The sequence below is a fragment of the Lithobates pipiens genome, unplaced genomic scaffold, assembly GCF_037356315.1.
Source record: "Lithobates pipiens isolate NorthernLeopardFrog02 unplaced genomic scaffold, aLitPip1_a1.2 Scaffold_19, whole genome shotgun sequence".
NCBI lineage: Eukaryota > Metazoa > Chordata > Amphibia > Anura > Ranidae > Lithobates > Lithobates pipiens.
The window spans coordinates 207,632,277-207,656,456 of NW_027507764.1; the positions used below are offsets into that span (position 1 = coordinate 207,632,277).

The window sequence follows — 24,180 nt, forward strand, 5'->3', positions numbered from 1 at the left end:
GTACTTAGACCCCCGGTACAAACACAAAATGGCGGAAATGTTACCGCCGTCGCAGAGGGCTGTCAGAATGCAGCACTTCCAGGCCTTGCTTCGAGAAATGCTGCATTCTGCTTTTGCGTGCGCTGGCAGAGGAGCAATTCCCACTCCCAGAGAAGGATTTGCGGGTACCAATCCAACAGCGCCTGCAAGAAGAGGCCGGTTTGAAGATGTGTTGGTGACTTCGGATATGAGGTCATTCTTTCAGCCGACCCATCGACAGGTGTCATCCGGATCCAGCATCAGGGAACGCCTAGACCGTCAGGTGTCCGACTACATTGGGTTAACGGCCGATGTGGACGCTCTGAGGAGTGATGAACCCCTAGACTACTGGGTGGGCAGGCTTGACCTCTGGCCAGAGCTTGCCCAATTTGCAATCGAACTGTTGGCTTGCCCCTCATCCAGTGTCCTGTCCGAAAGGACGTTCAGCGCAGCAGGGGGGATTGTGACCGATAAGCGTACTCGCCTAGCTCACCACAGTGTTAACTACCTCACATTTCTAAAAATGAATGAGGCATGGATCTCGGAGGAATTCAACACATGTGATCAGTAGACCATGTATATGTCTATAAACAATTTTTGGAATCAAGCACACAGACCTTCTTAATTCATTTGGCTCACTTCCCTGACCCAAAAAAGCACACCGTACTATATGCCCCTACCCTCCTCTTTGAAGAGGTTGAGCGGTGTCATATTTCTACTGGGGCTGCTTATTATGAGGGGTTCCCACCATCCCTGTGCTGTGCTGACTTCCTCCTGGGTGTTCTTATTATGAGGGGCTCCCACCATCCCTGTGCTGTGCTGACTTCCTCCTGGGGGTTCTTATTATGAGGGGATCACACCATCCCTGTGCTGTGCTGACTTCCTCCTGGGGCTGCTTACGGTGCTGCTGTCAGCGCTGTATGTCACGGAGCTGCTGTCAGCGCTGTATGTCACGGAGCTGCTGTCAGCGCTGTATGTCACGGAGCTGCTGTCAGCGCTGTATGTCACGGAGCTGCTGTCAGCGCTGTATGTCACGGAGCTGCTGTCAGCGCTGTATGTCACGGAGCTGCTGTCAGCGCTGTATGTCACGGAGCTGCTGTCAGCGCTGTATGTCACGGAGCTGCTGTCAGCGCTGTATGTCACGGAGCTGCTGTCAGCGCTGTATGTCACGGAGCTGCTGTCAGCGCTGTATGTCACGGTGCTGCTGTCAGCGCTGTATGTCACGGAGCTGCTGTCAGCGCTGTATGTCACGGAGCTGCTGTCAGTGCTGTATGTCACGGAGCTGCTGTCAGCGCTGTATGTCACGGAGCTGCTGTCAGCGCTGTATGTCACGGAGCTGCTGTCAGCGCTGTATGTCACGGTGCTGCTGTCAGCGCTGTATGTCACGGAGCTGCTGTCAGCGCTGTATGTCACGGAGCTGCTGTCAGCGCTGTATGTCACGGAGCTGCTGTCAGCGCTGTATGTCACGGAGCTGCTGTCAGCGCTGTATGTCACGGAGCTGCTGTCAGCGCTGTATGTCACGGAGCTGCTGTCAGCGCTGTATGTCACGGAGCTGCTGTCAGCGCTGTATGTCACGGAGCTGCTGTCAGCGCTGTATGTCACGGAGCTGCTGTCAGCGCTGTATGTCACGGAGCTGCTGTCAGCGCTGTATGTCACGGAGCTGCTGTCAGCGCTGTATGTCACGGAGCTGCTGTCAGCGCTGTATGTCACGGTGCTGCTGTCAGCGCTGTATGTCACGGAGCTGCTGTCAGCGCTGTATGTCACGGAGCTGCTGTCAGTGCTGTATGTCACGGAGCTGCTGTCAGCGCTGTATGTCACGGAGCTGCTGTCAGCGCTGTATGTCACGGAGCTGCTGTCAGCGCTGTATGTCACGGAGCTGCTGTCAGCGCTGTATGTCACGGAGCTGCTGTCAGCGCTGTATGTCACGGAGCTGCTGTCAGCGCTGTATGTCACGGAGCTGCTGTCAGCGCTGTATGTCACGGAGCTGCTGTCAGCGCTGTATGTCACGGAGCTGCTGTCAGCGCTGTATGTCACGGAGCTGCTGTCAGCGCTGTATGTCACGGAGCTGCTGTCAGCGCTGTATGTCACGGAGCTGCTGTCAGCGCTGTATGTCACGGTGCTGCTGTCAGCGCTGTATGTCACGGAGCTGCTGTCAGCGCTGTATGTCACGGAGCTGCTGTCAGTGCTGTATGTCACGGAGCTGCTGTCAGCGCTGTATGTCACGGAGCTGCTGTCAGCGCTGTATGTCACGGAGCTGCTGTCAGCGCTGTATGTCACGGTGCTGCTGTCAGCGCTGTATGTCACGGAGCTGCTGTCAGCGCTGTATGTCACGGAGCTGCTGTCAGCGCTGTATGTCACGGAGCTGCTGTCAGCGCTGTATGTCACGGAGCTGCTGTCAGCGCTGTATGTCACGGAGCTGCTGTCAGCGCTGTATGTCACGGAGCTGCTGTCAGCGCTGTATGTCACGGAGCTGCTGTCAGCGCTGTATGTCACGGAGCTGCTGTCAGCGCTGTATGTCACGGAGCTGCTGTCAGCGCTGTATGTCACGGAGCTGCTGTCAGCGCTGTATGTCACGGAGCTGCTGTCAGCGCTGTATGTCACGGAGCTGCTGTCAGCGCTGTATGTCACGGTGCTGCTGTCAGCGCTGTATGTCACGGAGCTGCTGTCAGCGCTGTATGTCACGGAGCTGCTGTCAGTGCTGTATGTCACGGAGCTGCTGTCAGCGCTGTATGTCACGGAGCTGCTGTCAGCGCTGTATGTCACGGAGCTGCTGTCAGCGCTGTATGTCACGGTGCTGCTGTCAGCGCTGTATGTCACGGAGCTGCTGTCAGCGCTGTATGTCACGGAGCTGCTGTCAGCGCTGTATGTCACGGAGCTGCTGTCAGCGCTGTATGTCACGGAGCTGCTGTCAGCGCTGTATGTCACGGAGCTGCTGTCAGCGCTGTATGTCACGGTGCTGATGTCAGTGCTCTGTATTACGGTGCTGCTGTCAGTGCTCTGTATCTCCTGCACCCTCTTGTTTGCCTACCCTGGTCCCTGACCTTCCCTCTCCTCCATTGCCTTCATTAGCTCCATAGTCCTGAATTGTCAGAACAATTTCCCAAATAAAAAAAAAATGCTTGTAGTTATCGATCCCAAATTCACCTCATACATGTATTATGCTATTGTCCAGGTGGTGGGACTACGTGCTACCCCCTAATAATTACCCCGTGGCCGCAAATTCGACCTAAAGGTTTGCGAAATTCGCCTCCCATTGAAGTCAATGGAGCCCGCGGCGAACGGTCGTTTTCGCGAACGTTTGTGTCCGTTCGCGTTTCGCGTTCGCGAAACGTCCCGTCGGAAGTTCGTCCATCACTAGTTCTAAACAGTTTGTTAGCAAAATACAGAAGGAACAATGCAATTCAGATATACAGACAGCCCAGACAGCATACACAAAATGAGAAGCCTGTAGCTACAGGAGGGGTGTCCCAGACTCCAGCATTCTCATTGGAGATGCCAGTAGTACAAATCTCTACATCTACGCCACCCGCCTCCCCTCCTCAGGGGGGAAGACAAGGATATATTGGTTCTATTTCCAATGGAGTTTGCATGTTCCTGTGTGGGTTTCCTCTGGGTACTACAGTTTCCTTCCACACTCTAAAGACATGCTGGTAGGCAAATCTGTTCTAATAAGTGTATGTATGAATGTGAGTTAGGGACCTTAGATTGTAAGCTCCTTGAGGGCAGGGACTAAAGTGAATGTACAATATGTATGTAAAAGCGCTGCGTAAGCATGACAATGCTATATAACTACCAGTAATAAATAAATAAATATAGGCTCCTGCCCACATGCTGATCTTTGCTGTTGCACCCACATGGAAAATACGGTAATCACTCACCAATGGTGACTAACTAACTAAGCCAGTTCTCCATCCTCTTAATATCTTTACCCAGAATGGCACTCAGCTTGCAGGGACAGAACTGCTACTTTTCTCTACTAACTCTTCCCTGACTCCTGGCTATTGGTTAATCAAAAGGCAATTACAATGGGCCAACTTTATGCTATATCCTACAACAGCATGTTGACACAGACACAGTCTTAGATGTGATGACTGCATTAGCTTTCATTTTTCAGGGTTTTTTTTTCTTTATCCCTGGTGATCCTGGAAGTAACTCATTTACGTTTTAGGGTGTCAATGCTCTCTCACTGTACTTTATCAATGGAGAAGAAGCATTGTTACCCTAAGCTGTTCTCTTTATTTGAAGTTCCAACACTTCCTCATTTCCATTACATAGGGGCAGAGGGGTTTTGTAGTTCATAAAACATAGCTGAAAAGAGTAATAACAATGTTTGAGATTTCAGTTCAGTATGCAGGAAGTTACAAGCACTCAGGATTTTTTGGCAGCGTTTGTTCCTGTACCTGCAAAAAACCTATTTAGGTCCACCATATACAATTCGAATTTTGGCAGAAACAGAATATCAGTGGAAACTGGCCGAGATTTGAACCATTAATGGGCAGGCTGAATGTACCAAGTTGATTAATTGATCACCTTGGGTACAACCAGCCGGCTTGATTTGCATGTGATTATTGCAAGCAGCTGTCTGTGTTGATGGGGGAATCAAGACAAATTTGCTCCATGTATGGCTGGCCTTAACCTTTTCAGTAAAGTGTTGACTTCTCCTACTAATCATTGGTGTCTTTTTATGTTATGTTTGCTTGAAGTATGTCAGAACCTAATATATGAGAGGTGTCAACCAATGGGGACAAGCAACTAACTTCCAGTGGCCCCTGTGGGGATAGCGCTATATATCAATATATATATGTAGCACTAACCCCCGAAGGAGCTGCTGGTTATTTTTCGGCTTACCATTACCGCTTCTCCTTGTTGCACGTCTAGGGGATGTCCCGTGGTAGATGACCCAGTAACTTGAGACTGACAATAGATCCAATTGAATGGATTTTATTTGCAAACTTCAACCATTGAACAGTCTTTTAACTTGGGATCAGAGGGTTGGAAAGGAATTCAGGTACTCTCAATGTCAAAGTCTATAAACGTTAAGGAACTTGCTTACTTTGACTGCATCTAGAGAATAGCCATTCGCAGCTGGATGAACACTCAGGTTGGACAGTCCCTCTCTCACAAGGCCAAGCAGCCAACAAGGTGCTTACTCAGGAACAAAGTCTTTATCACGACGTTGTTGCAGAAAACATAGGAAACTAAGTGTCATGGTTATGCAATAGAGTTCGTCTGCTTACCTGTCTCCATGTGTTCATTTCTAGAGACCAGCCGAGCCTCACCTGACTGCTTTTATAATCCATCCTCTGGCATGGCTCCACCCTAGCTCCTATCAGACAACTCTATATTAACCTGTGCACTGCTAGCCAATCCTGCTGATCAACCTTTGTGTGTTAGCTTCCTGTTACCTGCCGTGTGCTCTTCTACTGTTTTTCTGTTACCGACTTTGGCATGTCCTGACTATCCCTGTTTTCCTGTGATCCTGACCTTTTGGCGTGTCCCCGACTATTCTTGTCTGCTTGTGGCCCCAACCTTGGCTTTGTCCCTCACCATCCCTATCCTCCTGTTGCCTACTGTGGGTGTGAGCTGGGGGACCCTGGGGGTCGCGACCTGGAGCCAGTTGCAGCCAAGTCCATCCTCACCACTCGAGGCTCTGGTGAACACCTGCTGGCTCTTAGACTCCGCGCCCCAGGGAATCTTACACCCTAACCCCGGTGGGATCCATCTTGGTGTTCTGGCGGCCCTGCCTTCCTATCACCTTGACCCCTGTCTGCATCAGTCAGCCGTAGGGTCCACAACCTTGCGGTGCACTCCTAAGCCCTACGGTGTGCATCTGTCACCTGGGCTCTAGGTGACCTGACACTAAGCTGTAGAACACTTGTAGGATACCTGGATCTTTCAGCCTACTTGGCGATATCCACAAGACCTGATTCTCTCGGTTACTTCAGCCCTTCCAGGCTCTTGTTAAGAAAACCCGCATACGTGGTGTTCTTCTAAAGAGTCCTCCCCTGGAATGCTCAAAGTTCAATGGGTCTCTCCCGGACCGGAAACGACACCCATCCACCTCAGAATCCTCCTCTAGTTTCCAGCCCCAAGGCATTAAAGTCGGGTGGAACCGCACCCCAGGCCATAGCCTTCCTGGGGGCTGATCAGGAGGACCAGGACCATGTAATCAGCACTTCATACTGCACCGGAACCCTGAACCACGTGACGTCCGTATCTTAAATATCCTCTCCCAGAGGGCACAGTGAGAGGGCCACTCCCACTGACCTAAGCGCCTGACCAGACCATAGTTCCACGCCTGCCACTAGAGACAGTGCCCCCTGCGGCCAGGCTGAACATCTCACAGTCCAGTCAGACTGACACAGAAGTCAAATTTAGGCAAATAGACCCAAACCAAAACTGTAGTTTGGGTAAAGTTTTAACTTTGAAAAACATAGTGCGTGCTCTTCAGGAGCCCGCCGTTACATATATATATATATATATATATATATATATATATATATATATATACACAGTATATATGTACAAAAACTCTATACATTCACTTTAAATACATTACTTCTAGAATGTGTAAAAGTATGTGCACAGATGGCTAACACGTTTGCTCTGTGTATGTCCAGCCTTAGCCAAAAAAAAAAACATGCAACCCCCACATTTGGCAAGCTGCAATTTATCGCATTTTTTTCTTGGGTTTAGATGCTGTATACTGTACTTGAACGTTTGTTTTCTGTAGAAAAATCACATATTGGCATTGAACATTAACAGCTAGTTTACAAGGACATTCGAGCAGTGAAGGACAGTTTGAGATTAGTTTGCACTTTGCTTTTATTTCTTCATACATCTTGATAAATACGTATATTAAATGTCCATGGTAAACACATCTGAAAAGCCAATGTACACTAGCTGTAATGCTAAGGCTGATTTACCAAGAGTGTTATTGTCACCCTGGCCAGTGTTCACATAAAATATCCAATCAGGCTAAGGTTCATTTTCTTTTTCTTTTTTCAAATTCTCCTGAGCTTGACATGAATTCAGCATAATAATGGTGAAAACCTACAAATTTAGTAAATCTTCCCCTAAGGGTAAATATCTAGTTTAAGCCTTTAATTCAGTAAATAACATTTGATATTAAAGCAGAGTTCCACCCATAAACTTTACTTTGCAGTATTCATCAGCAAAAAAAAACATTTGGAATTTTTTTTTTCCCTTACTTACTCTTTCCTGGCTTTTGCTAAGGGGTGCCTTGTAATCTGCCTCTTCCTCTCCCTGGCACCTGATGCCAATTCCCTTGGCGCCCGTGCTCGCTAGTGCTGGGAAATGTGTGTCATAATTTCCCAGGAGTTAGTGGGCAGCACCAAGGGCTTCATTGCCATCACAACAGGGTGGGCAGACACCTGTTTTGATGGCAACGTGAGATATGGTCAAACTGCACATGCGGGAGAATGGGCGGTGCATGCTGGTCACTCATCTGCACCGTTGCCCAGAACATTATGCTTGTGGGCTTCACATGCCCACAAGCAATATGCGAACGGGGAACAACATTTTAAAAAGATGTGAGTGTTAAATGTTAATGTTTTGAACTCAAATGTTTAAAAACAAACAAAAAAACAACATGCCAGCATGTCAGTGGAACTCCGCTTTAAAGTTATATAGTTCAGGTTGGAAAAAGACACAAGTCCATTTAGTTCAGCCAATAGGAAAAAAAACAAGCAAATAGCAAACCTCTATATACACAATCCTATAACCATAGTTGATCAAGAGGAAGGCAAAAACAAACAAACAATAAACCTCAATAAAAACTGAAACTTAAAGCCCAATTCTGGGCATACCTCCCCCTCCCCCCCTGCCCCTAATAACTCCTTTTCCCCTGTATGCATTTTTCATCTTCTTTTTCTTACCTTTTCCAGATGTCTTCAGCCTGGTCACATTAAAGTTTGGGACCTCTTCCTCTTTGCCCCCTCTCCAACACTAGGCATTCCTCAATTATACAGAAATCACCACTCTTTGCATCATTATACTGTAAGTGGGGGGTTGGATCCTCACACCCTACATTCATGAGATGTCCTCAGTCTTACATTTTGAATCATGTTGGGCTAGACTAAGGACATTTAGTGGTGGAAATGAACCACTGAGAGGGCAAGTGTCAGAGGAGGTACGATTTTCAGCTATTTGCTATCTATCTGATGCTGCTGGGGGTATTTTTAAAAAACAAATGTCTGTTGGGCTTTAAAGCAGAGTTCCACCCATTTAAAAGTCAGCAGCCACAAAAAGTGTAGCTGCTGACTTTTAATAATCAGACACTCACCTCTCCCACAGTCCAGCGATGCGGGCGCACAAAGCCCCACTCCTGTGAAGTACCTCACTTGATATATGGCTGTCGCGTTTGTGTTATTGTTAATTGCACTCTTCATTTGTGTATATTAAAGTATTCTCAGCACTTTTTTATTTTATTTTATTTTATGTTATTTATTGCCATATTGATCCTCTGCTGTGCTGGCTGCTTGTGTTTAATCTAATTTAAAGGGACAGCGCGGTATATACTATGCATTTTTTACTCTAATATAAAGAATGAAAAAAGGGCTCAGAGATGCTCAATCCTAGCAGAGGAGTCCAGGCTATCCCAAAACCGGGGGGGGGGGGGGGTGTACCAGGGCCAAACACAGCTGTCAAAGAACCCCCAAGGACAGTATAAAATTTCAGTGACCACCAAAAGAAGTATCAACAGCCAGTCCACATGTATTTGTAACCACACTGGCCCCCGGAAAATAGATGCTGCCTCGAGTTGGTGGCAACCTATAAAGTCCTCCCTTTTTTTTTAAGCTAGCACTCATTGGATGTGATGCCACGTCAATAACTTGTGCTTTACCCTGTGTTACGATTTTTCACTAATTAAATAAATTATGTTTTTGTTTCTCTCTTCCAGGTTGTGTGCTTACAGTGTCTCTTGTGGAACAGCTTTCTCAGATTCATAACAGTTCAGCAAAAACTGCCATGGAGTTACTCTGTAGCTACCTTCCAGGTCTGTAAATGAAAAAGCAATGGAATACTTTAGTAGTGTTATTTGGCCAGTTAAAATATCACTTAATATGCAATATAACAGACTATATATATATATATATATATATATATATATATTTATTTATTTATTTACAAGTCAAATTGTTCCAATATTTGGCTGCACTGCGTTCATATACAGTTATAAGATAAACGGGCAAAGTGCTATGGGAATGATCATGGCAAATAGTAGTGTAACTACCAACAGTTTTGTCCCCCCCGATGATGACAAATATTACAGCATCCAGCAGTAACTGTAATGTCTAAAGTCCTGGCAACCAGTCAGCGTAATAGGGAGAGCAACACCTATCAAGCATTCCCTGATGTCTGGTATGGACAGTATGTAGTTTATTGAATGGCTCAATACTCAGATGTGCTCATGGAATCTATTGCTTTGTGCTCTGGTGCATCAGCATTAAAAAAGGCTTCAGCAATGTATGGCCAATGCTCCAACAAGAAAGCATGCCATTGTAGGGCAGAGAAGATGGTGGCAGATTGGTAAAGCTGCAAATAGTAGCATAAAAAGTATGTGTGTTGTACAGGACGCCGTGGCTGGGTCCTGGAAGGATGCTATATTTCATCACTGTTTGGACTGTTGTCCCTTTAAGGGAACAAATGGGTTAACTCACCTGTCAGAGGAAGTGGGTTTAAAACAAGATAGGAAGTTGTAGGTGGATGTGGAGGAGTATAGTGGAGACAGTGGATGGTGAATGGTGAATGGTGGACAGTGAATAGCTGTGAAAGTGTACAGCAGTGTCCTGCCTGGAAACCTACTAGCAGGGAAAGTTACCTGCAATACAAATTAAGGACTGTTTAACTGCAACAGCTCTGAAATTTCTTTCTGTTGTTTTTGCTGCTGTGAAGCTGTTTAAGTTTAATAAACCTCCTTTTGATTGAAAAGCCTGTGTCCTGCGATCTAGCTGGTTCCCGAACTTTACAACTGGCGCAGGAAGAGGTGCAGGACAGCATAACAGGCATAAGTATAAGCATAAGCATAATATATATATATATATATATATATATATATATATATATATATATATATATATATATATATTATTATTATTTTTTTGCATTGGACTTACATTTAAAGAGACAGTGCATTGGATTTATGCCCTGGGTTGAAGTTGTAAAAACCCTGAAAGCTGAACCGATGGAGGAGCTAATTAACCACTTGCTTACTGAGCACTTAAACCCCCCTCAGTCCCAGACCAATTTTCAGCTTTCAGCGCTCATGCACTTTGAACGACAATTGCGCGGGCATACAACACTGTACCCAAATGAAATTTTTATCATTTTTTTCCCACAAATGGAGCTTTCTTTTGGTGGTATTTAATCACAGCTGGGAGTTTTATTTTTTGCTAAACAAACAATAAAAAATGCAAAAAAAAAAAAAATCATGTTTAATAGTTTGTTATAAAATTTTGCAAACAGGTCATTTTTCTCCTTCATTGAAGTGCGCTGATGAGGCGGCACTGATAGGTTGCACTGGTGGGCACTGATAGGCTGCATTGGTGGGCACTGATAGGCTGCATTGGTGGGCACTGATAGGCTGCACTGGTGGGCACTGATAGGCATAGTTAAGGCGGCACTAATAGGCACAGATATGGCGGCACCGATGGGCACAGATAAGGCGGCACTGATGGGCAAAGATGGGCACAGATAAGATGGCACGGATGGGTGGCACAGATGGGTGGCACGGATGGGTGGCACTAAGGGGCACTGATAGGTACCACTGATAGATGGGACTGATGGGCACTGATAGGTGGCACTGATAGGTGGCTCTGATAGGTGGCACTGCTGGGCACTGATGGGCGGCACTGATGGGCGGCACTGCTGGGCACTGATGGGCACTGATGGGCGGCACTGCTGGGCACGGATATGTGGCACTGGGGTGCAGCACCTTTGTTGAGGCAGATTGTGGGCACTGCTGGGTGGCACTGTGGGCACTGCTGGGTGGCACTGCTGGGTGGCACTGTGGGCACTGCTGGGTGGCACTGTGGGCACTGCTGGGTGGCACTATGGGCACTGCTGGGTGGCACTGACAGGGGGGACACATTTTTTATTCATGTGGCAAAGCAGGGGGCAGGTGGGCACTGGCAGGGGGCAGGTGGGCACTGGCAGGGCTGGCCGGTGATCGGCTTTTTTTTTTTCTCCTCGCGCTGTCAGCGCAAGGAGGAATAATAGCCAATTACCGGCTCCGTTATATCACATGATCAGCTGTCATTGGCTGACAGCTGATCACGTGATAAGGGGTCGGGATCGACCCCTTGCACGGATCGGTGATCAGGCGAGTCTCGTAGACTCACCGATCACAGAGCGCACCGCGCACGCCCCTCAGGGGGCACGCAGGCCGCTCGTGCACGGGACGACGTCAATAGACGTAGTCCCGGCAAAGGAGATCCGCGCTGTAGCCGTCATTCGGTTATAGCGTGGGTCTCAAGTGGTTAAATAACTTTCCCTGGCTAATAAGCAAGCGTAGACGTGCCACAAGGAAGCTAATCAGAGCTTGGCAGCCCAGCAGGCGACCCAGCAAGGGGTTATGCAGGCTTAGGTGACTGCCTTACAAGAAGCAGTGCAGCAGCTTTCTCAGTGGCGTGAGCAAGCGGCTGTTGCCCCTGGCAACCAGGTGACCGTGAGGGTGAGCCATTTTCTGCAGAAGTTGAGTGATGATGTAAAGGCATTTCTTGCTACATTTGAGAGGACAGCAGAGAGAAAAAGGTGGCTTCAGGACCAGTGGGCCAGCCTCATTGCTTTTTTCCTCACCGGAGATCCTCAAAAAGTCTACTTTGATCTGCCACCGCATTACGCTAAAGACTATCAAAAACTAAATGCAGAAATTCTGGCTCACCTGGGGGTGGCTACGGCCCTTCAGGTCCAACGAGTGCACCAATGGAAGTATTGTCCAGATCGGCCCCCCTGGTCTCAAATGCATGACCTGGTGCAACTGGTAAAAAAAATGGCTGCAGCCCAAGGTGTTGTCTGACCCCCAAATCGCGGAGTGGGTCGCGCTGGACCAATACCTAAGGTCCCTGCCAGACAACCTTCAATGGAGGGTCAGCCATGGAGACCCCAAAACAGGAACCCTCCTTGTTGGGATGGTGGAATGATATACAGTGGTGGAGGATCTGCTCGGCCCTACCAAGAGCCAAGAGCCCAGTCTGCCATGGCCTGTTCGATCAACTACCACCCTTCGAAAAGGTTACCCTGGAGCAAACACTCCTCAGCATTATGTTCCTGTTCAGAGAAGAGGGGATGTACAATGTTGGCAGCCATTCCTGGGGTCATACCCGGCACACTGCCCACTGCAAGAGGAGCCCATGGAATGCTGGGTTCTCCAGAGGGGGTCTTTTTATGCCCATAAAGCATGGTGACCCTGGTTCATACCAGAGTAATTGGGAGGATCGGTCTGGTATACAAAACTTTATAGGTAAAACTTTATGGGTTGTGTGCATTCACAGGGACCTTAGAGAGTACCCTCTCATTTCAGTGACCATCTCCACAGCCCATGGCACTGGTACTCAAGAGGTGGTGGTGGTGAAGAACTTGGTGCATGATGTTATAACAGGACAAGACTGCCCATTATTTGCAAAACTGTGGGAACAAGGAGAACTACATGAATGCTCCAGAGACTGGGGAGATTCTAACCCCTCTATTCCTGCTGATGACCCTGAACAGCCAAATGTTATGAATGTTGGTCCAGATGATGAAACTGCTAATTATTTGGTTAATGGTGATACCATTAAGGATGTCAAAACATGTGGTTCACAGACCTACCTGAATACTGAGGGGGGAGGGGACTTCTATACTTCAGGTAATGCTGGGGGAAGGGGATGAGGAAGTGGCCTTTACCCCTGCCCTTCCGGATTTGGGTGTTTCCTAGGGGGCATTTGGTACAGCGCAGATGCAGGACCCCACTTTGGCCCTGGCACGGGAACAGGTTGTTGTGGTAAACGGGTTTCACCAAGTGCGAATGAGCAATGGCCACACTTTGCAATATGTAATGAATTGCTTTATTGGGTTAACAAAGTGAGAGAAAATGTGATAGAGCAATTGTTGGTACCCCAACAGTATAGGCGAAAAGTTCTTGAGCTTGCCAAAGACCATGTGTTAGGGGGACACCTGGGAATTGAGAAAAAGGAGGCAAGGATGACTGACCGACTGACCGGTTTTACTGGCCAGGTCTGAAAGCAGAGGTAAAGAAATACTGTACCTCTAGTCCCACCTGTCAGTTGACCGCCCGGTGACTCACTTCCAGAGTTCTTTGGTCCCACTGCCCATAATTTAGGTCCCCTTCAGAAGGATAGCCATAGATATAGTGGGTCCCTTGGTAAAGTCGGCTTGAGGTCACTCCTACATACTGATGATCCTCGACTATGCCACCCGATATCCTGAGGCATTACCCCTGTGGAATACCTCATCCAAGGCTATTGCCCGGGAATTATTCCAGTTGTTTACAAGGACTGGTTTTCCTAAGGAAATACTCACGGACCAGGGCACTCTGTTTATGTTGAGGGTTATGGCCGATGTGTGCAAACTGTTTCCGGATTAAACAGCTGCGAACATCAGTCTACCATCCTCAGAGTGGTACAAAGAGACAAGAAAGACTGGGACTACCTGTTACCAGCTCTCCTGCTTGCTATCTGGGAAGTGCCCCAGGCCTCCATGGGATTTTCGCCTTTTAAATTGGTGTATGGGCGGAGACCTCACGGACTACTTGACTTTGTTAAAGAGGAATGGGAAATTGAACCTATCCAGCATAAGAGTTTTCTTGAATATTTCTTTCAAATTCAGGAAAGGATCATAACCATGACACCAGTGGTCAAGGATCATTTGCAAAAAGCCCAGGAGGCCCAACGCCGGGTCTATAATAGGGCCACTAAAATAAGGCACTTCCAAGTGGGGGATCGAGTAGCGGTGTTGATTCTCACTGTGGAAAGTCAATTCTTTTCCAGATGGCAAGGTCTCTTTGAAGTTGTGGAAAAAATTGGAGAGGTAAATTATAGAGTCCACCAACCAGGCAAGAGGAAACCGTATCAGATATACCATGTAACCTCCCTTTCTGCTGAAAGACTTGAGCCTCAGGTTGGGGTGGAGAGTGTCCAAGTAGCAAATACCCTGTCTAAAATCCAAAGTCAGTAGGCCAAAGAGTTCTCGCAGAGAAAAAAAAGAAAAACTTTCAGACTTGCCAGGGCTAACTAGTGTCATAGAGCATGATATTATCATGGAACCAGGAGTCAACATTTTTGTTCGGCCCTACCTACTTGCCATTTTCTTTTACTTTCACTTTTGGTGACAATGGTAAACATGACAAAGAGAGAGGGTGAAAAAAAAAAAAGTTTTGCCTTCCTCACACATCAACCTGGTGTAAAACCCTTGAAATCTAGGAAGGTTATGTTGATAGACATTGTTCCCCTCAAGATAACACCGCTAAGATGCCAGGCTTGCATGACTTATGCACTAAATAGACTAATTTGGGAAAAACAACTGTTTTAAAATATGCATTGTGAGGACAGGCACTTCTCACCATCATATAGGGATAATGGTTAGCTTAAACCTGTTTTTCTTGTTCATGTAAATATGGTTATATCTGACACATAGCCCTAAGCAACGCCACATTGCATTCTTCAAAAAGGAACAAAGGGCCGCACACTGGTAATATCATTTCCTTAAGCAACTTTTATTGCACAAACAATACATCTTAATCTCCTCTACCTGATGGATCATCCCTCCAACGTGGTCAACCCTTCCAGAAATAGTCATAGAGATGGATTCAGGTCAAGGAGGAGGTGTGTGTATTCGCAAGCTCATTTAAATCACCGACAAGTTAAATATCATTTATGATAGACAGTGGCTGCTAGAGCGCAAAAAAGAAAAACTGCACAGGTGATCAAATACCACCAAAAGAAAGCTCTATTTGGGGGTGTGGCCTGACCTCGGCTGAAGATGGCAGCTTAACTTGAGAGCTCACGCCGACAAGGAGGCTCAGAGCACCCTAAACCACCCGAGAAACATGGGAACCTCATCCCGTTGTTCCTCTGCCTCTCGATCTAGGTCCTAGAGCAGTGATGGTGAACCTTGGCACTCCAGATGTTTTGGAACTACATTTCCCTAGATGCTCTGGCACTCTGCAGTGTAGTGGAGCATCATGGGAAATGTAGTTCCAAAACATCTGGGGTGCCAAGGTTCGCCATCACTGTCCTAGAGGGACGAATCTGGCAGACTCTCACAGAATATCCCGGAAATGTTCCGAGCACATTCTGGCAACATTATACAAGTAAAGCCGCGCCTATGGAATAGGTCTTGATCAGCAGGAGTATGTATAGGTGTTAGTTTATACCTGTAACCTTGTGTTCTATATAATTTTTTATTGGTTACAATTCTTCTATCTAATTTTTATCTTATTAGTTTAAAAGATTAAGTATAAGCTTTCTTTGTTTTATGAGGTTGCTGCCACCCTGATATGCAAAGGCTGCACTAAACAACCTGCATTAATGGAATGATTCTTGATTAAAGGTTATTGGCGCTACCTCCACCCAATTAATTTCAGTAACACTCTTTGCTTCCTCAAACCTTTTATGTCTATCTATCACCTTAACGTGTCCCCAGGGACTATGTGAATTAAACCCGTGTTCCGTATTTTATCTCAACAACACCCCATTTATCCAACACCTTAAACTCAAGGCAAAAATTGATTGCACCCCACTTTGTATCACCTAAGTGAGCTAGTGCCACTTATTTTACATATAGTTTCATTAATATTTAAGAATCTCAGATCAAAAGATATAGATATAAATACGAAAAATAAAATAAAAAGTGATTGGTAGAGGCCTCTGCCGTAGAAAAACCTAACCACAAACAAAAAGCCAAAAAACACAGAAAAAAAACACAGAAAAAAAGGGGAGAAAAGAACCCCCAGAAATTTTAGTGTTTACCAGTGCCAAACCTCTTCCTAATTGGGGAAGAAAACTATCTCCAATTTTCATACAAATTCTTTGTGCTAGTTATTAAATATTAAATACACCAGATCTCCCTATATTAATAAGTGTAAAAGGAGGAAGCACAAGATTTCCTCATGCAGTAATATCCAAAAAAAAGTTATACAATAAACAAAAAATCAAAAAAGACAAAATATGTGAAAAGTCCAATTACATCCAGTGGTCTATACACCAATCCACGAACATGTGAGAATGTGAAAGGGTCAAATGAGACCAATATATGTAAGAAATAAACAATATAAATATCATAAAAATATTTCAGTCCACATTGAGTCTTCTATAACCGTATCAATGCAATTACGCCTCTTCAGAATACAGGAAAGGTGACTTTCGTGAGATTGCCTGCGCTTTATTAGTGACTTTCGTGCTTGTTCCCCCTCAAGGATCCCCACTCACCAGATCCATTCACCCCCTAGGGGGTTATACGCCTGTAATCTGTATCCTATTTGTCCGAAGATTCCACCATCCAGTTATATCTTCAATGGGTCCTTCTCAAGGTCTTTTAAAGAGATGCAGGTAAGTCCTTATATCCAATAGTGATTCCTCAAATAAAAGAAAATTCCCTCATGGTGTAGTATTTTTGATTATAATTGGGAAAGAGGGGAGAACAGTCTGATATTCTTCTTTAAAAGCAGATATTTTTAGTTGTGTAGAAATAGTAGGAGGCTAGTTTCCACTTAAAAATACTTTATTACAAAAAAAGCTTTATACAACACTCTGTGCAGAAAAAAGGGGGTTTTTTTATGCAAGATGCAGTCTAACAAACCATGCATCAGCATACACCGTGTATAAGTTGTGTTATACGGCTCAAAAAGATGTAATGTAACAACCCTTTTTCAGCAAAAAAAGAGACAATATAAAATATAAAAAATAAATAAAAAGTAAAAAGAACAAATGCAAGATAAGGAAATATAAAGCACTGATTCCGGAGTGCAAAAATTTTTTTTTATATATGTACCAAAAATCCACCAGTTATGGAAAAAATCAAAATCAAAATCAAAATGAAAAACAGAATCACCTACGGCCCTTTACATAAGTCTGCAGAGTAACTGCACTTAATCCCAAAAAGCCCTATTCCCCCAGTGCTACAGTCCCCTTGCTACAGTGGGGTTAAATGGTGGTCTCCTCTGGGGGCCGTTTGTCAGGCTTAGTTTAGGTTAGGAATGGAGCTACGTAGGTAAAAAAGCCGAAAAAGAAAAAACATTAATGTTAAAAGAATTTTAAAAGGTTATCGGGCTTGTTCCCACTAACTTCAGCCCAAGTTCTCAACTCGCCGGTCCGCCGTAGAGACAATTCCCCTGAACGCACGCCGCGCGTTCAGGGGATTTGTCTCTACGGCGGACCGGCGAGTTGAGAACTTGGGCTGAAGTTAGTGGGAACAAGCCCGATAACCTTTTAAAATTCTTTTAACATTAATGTTTTTTCTTTTTCGGCTTTTTTACCTACGTAGCTCCATTCCTAACCTAAACTAAGCCTGACAAACGGCCCCCAGAGGAGACCACCATTTAACCCCACTGTAGCAAGGGGACTGTAGCACTGGGGGAATAGGGCTTTTTGGGATTAAGTGCAGTTACTCTGCAGACTTATGTAAAGGGCCGTAGGTGATTCTGTTTTTCATTTTTATTTTTATTTTTATTTTTTCCATAACTGGTGGATTTTTGGTACATATATAAAAAAAAATTTTTGCACTCCGGAATCAGTGCTTTATATTTCCTTATCTTGCATTTGTTCTTTTTACTTTTTATTTATTTTTTATATTTTATATTGTCTCTTTTTTTGCTGAAAAAGGGTTGTTACATTACATCTTTTTGAGCCGTATAACACAACTTATACACGGTGTATGCTGATGCATGGTTTGTTAGACTGCATCTTGCATAAAAAAAAACCCCTTTTTTCTGCACAGAGTGTTGTATAAAGCTTTTTTTGTAATAAAGTATTTTTAAGTGGAAACTAGCCTCCTACTATTTCTACACAACTAAAAATACCTGCTTTTAAAGAAGAATATCAGACTGTTCTCCCCTCTTTCCCAATTATAATCAAAAATACTACACCATGAGGGAATTTTCTTTTATTTGAGGAATCACTATTGGATATAAGGACTTACCTGCATCTCTTTAAAAGACCTTGAGAAGGACCCATTGAAGATATAACTGGATGGTGGAATCTTCGGACAAATAGGATACAGATTACAGGCGTATAACCCCCTAGGGGGTGAATGGATCTGGTGAGTGGGGATCCTTGAGGGGGAACAAGCACGAAAGTCACTAATAAAGCGCAGGCAATCTCACGAAAGTCACCTTTCCTGTATTCTGAAGAGGCGTAATTGCATTGATACGGTTATAGAAGACTCAATGTGGACTGAAATATTTTTATGATATTTATATTGTTTATTTCTTACATATATTGGTCTCATTTGACCCTTTCACATTCTCACATGTTCGTGGATTGGTGTATAGACCACTGGATGTAATTGGACTTTTCACATATTTTGTCTTTTTTGACTTTTTGTTTATTGTATAACTTTTTTTTGGATATTACTGCATGAGGAAATCTTGTGCTTCCTCCTTTTACACTTATTAATATAGGGAGATCTGGTGTATTTAATATTTAATAACTAGCACAAAGAATTTGTATGAAAATTGGAGATAGTTTTCTTCCCCAATTAGGAAGAGGTTTGGCACTGGTAAACACTAAAATTTCTGGGGTTCTTTTCTCCCCTTTTTTTCTGTGTTTTTTTTCTGTGTTTTTTGGCTTTTTGTTTGTGGTTAGGTTTTTCTACGGCAGAGGCCTCTACCAATCACTTTTTATTTTATTTTTCGTATTTATATCTATATCTTTTGATCTGAGATTCTTAAATATTAATGAAACTATATGTAAAATAAGTGGCACTAGCTCACTTAGGTGATACAAAGTGGGGTGCAATCAATTTTTGCCTTGAGTTTAAGGTGTTGGATAAATGGGGTGTTGTTGAGATAAAATACGGAACACGGGTTTAATTCACATAGTCCCTGGGGACACGTTAAGGTGATAGATAGACATAAAAGGTTTGAGGAAGCAAAGAGTGTTACTGAAATTAATTGGGTGGAGGTAGCGCCAATAACCTTTAATCAAGAATCATTACATTCTGGCAACATGGCTTCCTCACGAGGTCAGTCACAACCAACAGGCCGCCACTCCAAGACACACCAGCGGAGGGCATTGTACTCACCCCGCATCTCCAACCAAACCTGCAAGACCTCAGATATGTGGTGGCAGATATAAAGGAGATGTTAACGGCAGCCCTCACAACCACCATATCAGACCTCAAATAGATCTTCAAGCGATCACGGGAAGAGTCCAGGAGGTAGAAAAAACAACCACAACTCACTCCTCCATACTGCGGAGGTCCTGCCAGATTGTGGACACACACATATTGCAGCTGCGCGATCTCAATCGTCATATGGAAGACCTTGACAACCGGGACATAATATCCGCCTGTGAGGCCTTCCAGAGTCAATCGACGCAGAACATCTTCTGGCAGAAGTCACCGGCCTATTCAACTTCATATTAGAACGACAGCAGTCCCCACCGATAGGCATGGAGCGCATTCATCGTGCTCTGCGCCCCAGAGGCAAAGATTTGGATCCCCTTGGGATGTGGTGTGTTGTGTGATCGACTACAACCTAAAGGAGGAAATACTGCGCAGAGCGCATTTTGCCACCAACCCGGTAACACACAATGGCGCAGAAATAAACCTCTTTCGGGACTTATCCACCATAACATTACAGAGGCGAAGGGAACTCCACCCCATTCTAGAAGTCCTGCGCTCCAAAGGAATTCCATATTGGTGGAAGTTCCCTTTCGCCCTGTTGGCCACTTCAAGAGGCAGAACCGATGCTAAGGGTACCTGAAGATTTACGTAATTTTTGTGAAACGCTTGAAATACCTTACACTGAAGTGCCAGACTGGTATGCAGAATTTCGCCCACCTACGCCCAGAGCCTTTCACACAAGCACCGAACCAATGGATTATCAGGATCACCGATCCAGATGACGACGCTCACCATCGGAATCCAGGTCTCAACATGCACAGCGTGGGTCAGATCATGGAGCTAGCCCATCGAAAGCTCCACACTCCAGGAGAGCCCACTGTGATCGCTGATCAGAGAATGCTACAGCATCCACGACTCCATCAGCTAAGTACTCTACCCTCCACCTTCACCCTTTCCAACTCTGTTTTTCCCATTATACTGAACTCTCCTACCAACCTGTAAGGCTACTCTCACTGGTAACGGGGGTACGCCGAAGATTGCATCTAAAAGGTATGCTCTTCACCCAGAACCAATGTCCCACCCCAGACATTAGCTCCTGTAACACTTTGAGACCATACAGGAGGACTCCTACTGTATAAAAGAATCACAAAAGGTCCGGATCAATCCACACTGAAAGTAAGCTTTCGAGCACCTTGGACTGCTTGCCAGCATTAATATGTCCCTCATCATTAACGACACAGTAAACGCAGCCTATCGGGCAGTGATGATCCAGACCAAAGCTGACTGTCTATGAGGCCCCCTACATATGATATAAAGTACCTTCGTAATGCATATTTCATGTTTGCTCTGGTTTGCTAATTGTGAAGCTTAAGCCTGTAGCCCTCTAAGTATCCCTGATAGTAGGTGTAGGCTTAGTTACGGGGGGCTGCAGTGGAGAACAGATGGAAGAAAACTACCAATCGTACGGGGCTCTCCACCCCCAATACACCGAACACTTAATTCCCATGTAATTGATTAGTGCAATCTGCAACCTGCAAACACTCAGGGGTAAAGAGCATACTGGGTGTTGAGTAGCCCATTACCATGACACCTCCACCTCCTCTTCCCCAGGAATGAGGGGTAGTACTTCTCGTGGACCCCCAGAATCACTTCCACCCATCTCCAAAGCATCAACCCCGCAAATTAAGCTTAGAAACCACCCCGGATATGGTTCAATCCCATACCACCCACCGGGGGACTCTCACGGAAATTGCATGACCTATGTGTCTCTAAAGCCCCATACGCAGATTTTCTGCTGAGTTTTTCCTTCAGATTTACCAAAACCATATAATATGAGGACAAACCTTAGGAGTTTCAATGTGTATGCAATCAGGCAGGCCCTTCTACTACATGATTTTGGTAAATCTGAAGGAAAAACTCAGCAGATAATCTGATAGTGTGTATGGGGCTTCAGTAACACAACCACCCACACAAGGGAGCTCAACCCCTTTATGGAGACATTTAGGCCATGTAATAGACCCAGAACCAAAAGTAAAGGGGCTCATTTCTTCGACCCCAAGAACATTGATTATTGATATTAGGCAATTTCAGTTTGGTTCCTCCTTAGGCAGACATCTACGCACATGAGAACCCATTTCCCAATCACCACGGTAACTGCCTTCCCTTTGAAACACACAAGAAACACCCCATATGGTGCAGCGCTACCCGATCAGACTACCACCTCCTACGGCAGTCGAGCAAACCCGTGTAAGGCATAGGTAAAACGGTGTACTTCACCTTTCCTTAGTTTGAATGGTTCAGTTTCATGTTAGTTCAGTTCGTTCAGTTAATTAAGACTTTACTGTTAAAAGGGTGACACCCATCACAGTCACAGACACAGGGATCTGAATCAACTGACAAAATCGGTCTACTCTAGAGTCTATAAGTTATCCTAATGACAGTTATACACGATAAGAGCAGAATGGAGATTTGTCCTAGAATTAGCCCATCGTACATTGAACACCTCATCTCTAACGGGTCATTTCCTATCGGAACTTGGCCCTAAAAGCCACAACTTTCAAACCCCAACCAACAAATCCAACAATTCACAACACCCTCGGTATAGCACGACTGCATCCTCCTAGCCTCTCTGAAAGCACAAACATAAATCTTTCATTGAATCTCCTTGATCGGCGGGTAGAGAGAAGTATAGATCCATCTCCACCTCACTCGATTCGAGTCCTCTCCCCACATAGTGGTGTTCCAGAGAGAAATCCTCAGGGACATTATACAATTTTCCCACGCCACTGAAATTATCCGGTCACAGGTTACTAAGATAACCCTATATACCTACACTGGAATTGCAAGCTGGTTCTTGCTTTTCTCCGGATCAATAGTTACAGACACTAACAAACCCTTGCACTGAACTACCTGGTTAACCCCCAAGCTGCACACGTGAGACTTTAAATAACCCCCCCTATATTATTCTATTTTGCCTAATCCCGGCTCCCCCTTGACCTCTACACCCAATTTACATTTCTCACCACACTTGAATCAATAATTGCAATCAGTCAATACCAGCTGACCCCACAGTAACTCACTACGTATCCTGTCCCCCATCCGCACACAATGCCACCTAAATATCCCACCAGAAACACGATTCTATCAAGATACTTACTTTGAACAGGTGTGGACTTAATGTTCCGGATAAACACTCCCAGGTATTGCTCTCCCTTCACAAAAGCAAAGCTGACATCGTTTTCCTCCAGGAAACGCACTTCAAATCCAATTCAGTTCCGAAACTCTCTAACCACACATTCCCCACAGTCCTACATGCTACCAACCATAAAGCAAAATCAAAAGGAGTCTCAATCCTCATTGCAAAACACTGCCAATATCAAATTGACAACACCCTTATTGATAAGGACGCACAATTCATCTTTGCCAAAGGCACATTACTAGGCAAACGTGTCACACTTGCCAACGTATATGCCCCAAATACAGGACAAGCAGCATTCTTTAACTCCGCCCTGACTAAACTTTCCTCTTTTCAAGAAGGGATCCTTATCTTCGGCAGAGATTTCAATGCCCCCCTCAATCCCCTGCAAGACTCCTCTACAGGCTCTTCCTCCTTACCGTATAAAACATTACGCTCTATCAAATCACACCTACAAGAACTCTTTCTACTTGACTCTTGGCGAACACTACATCCACTGGGAAAAGATTACACATTTTTCTCACCCCCACACAATAAACACTCTAGACTAGACTACCTGTTTCTATCACAAAGGGACCTCCCATGTCTTATTGAGGCCTCTACAGATCCCATGTACCTGTCAGACCACCACCCCATATCCATGCCCTTAAAACTCGCGGACAACCCATACGGACCACCAATTTGGCGTCTAGACCCATCCCTACTAACAGATCCTGTTATTGCATCGCCTAACTCTCTACTTCAAAGAAAACAAATCGCCAGAGGTCTCCCCTATGCTACTGTGGGAAGCATATAAAAGTAAGATTCGTGGGGAACTCATAGTAGCAGCAGCCAAACGAAAGAAAGAAAAGAATGCCCCTATCACACAGCTTACAAACCGCATTCGAACACTAGAAAGAGCACATAAAATCTCACAAGCCTGGGGCACTCTCCCCGAGCTCATCCAGGCCAGACAAGACCTCCTAGACTTATTAAATAAACAAATCAAAAGAAATCCTATATCCTGTCTCGTAAAATCTTCTACGAATTCGACAATAAATCAGGCAAGCTATTAGCCAGAGCCCTCCATAAACAACAGGCCTCCAAATCTATCCACGCCCTAAAGGACCCTTCTGGCTACAAGGTTGTATCAAACAACCAAATTGCCGAACAATTCATCCATTATTACACTGGTCTATACAACCGGCATCCCAAAAACACACAAGAGGACAACTCCTATAGACGTTAGATCATCACAGATTTCCTCAAGGAATATGGAACACCCCCTGTGTCTCCAGAACTGGCCCATAACTTAGAGTTACCCCTCTCTCTGCTGGAACTCAAAACTGTTCTCAAACAACTAAAACCCGGGAAAAGCCCCGGCCCTGATGGGTTAACTACAAGTTATTACAAATCTTTTATTGACATTTTGAAACCACGCTTTCTGTCAGCATTTAACACCTTATCCCCTGACAACCCGCCCCACAAGATCTATTAAAGGCCCATATTGCGGTAATTCCCAAACCAAATAAGGATGAATCCCTGGTAACCAACTATCGACCCATTTTCCTGCTAAAAGTCGATTTAAAAATTTACACCAAGATTTTAGCCAACCGCCTCTTGCCTCTACTGCCCAATCTCGTTTCGTTTGACCAGGTAGGCTTTATTCCAGGGAGGGAGGCAAG

The 24,180-nt window shown here is 45.2% G+C and overlaps 1 protein-coding gene across 2 annotated transcripts in view; it reads left to right on the forward strand.

The window, feature by feature from the left end:
- The window catches only part of AOAH (acyloxyacyl hydrolase), a 211,271-nt gene that overhangs the window by 51,704 nt on the left and 135,387 nt on the right, over window positions 1-24,180 (forward strand). For both annotated transcript variants that reach the window (XM_077491659.1, XM_077491660.1), the window contains exon 2: window positions 8,942-9,037. In XM_077491659.1, coding sequence (XP_077347785.1) covers window positions 8,942-9,037 — 96 coding nt within the window. The remainder of the gene's footprint in view (window positions 1-8,941; window positions 9,038-24,180) is intronic.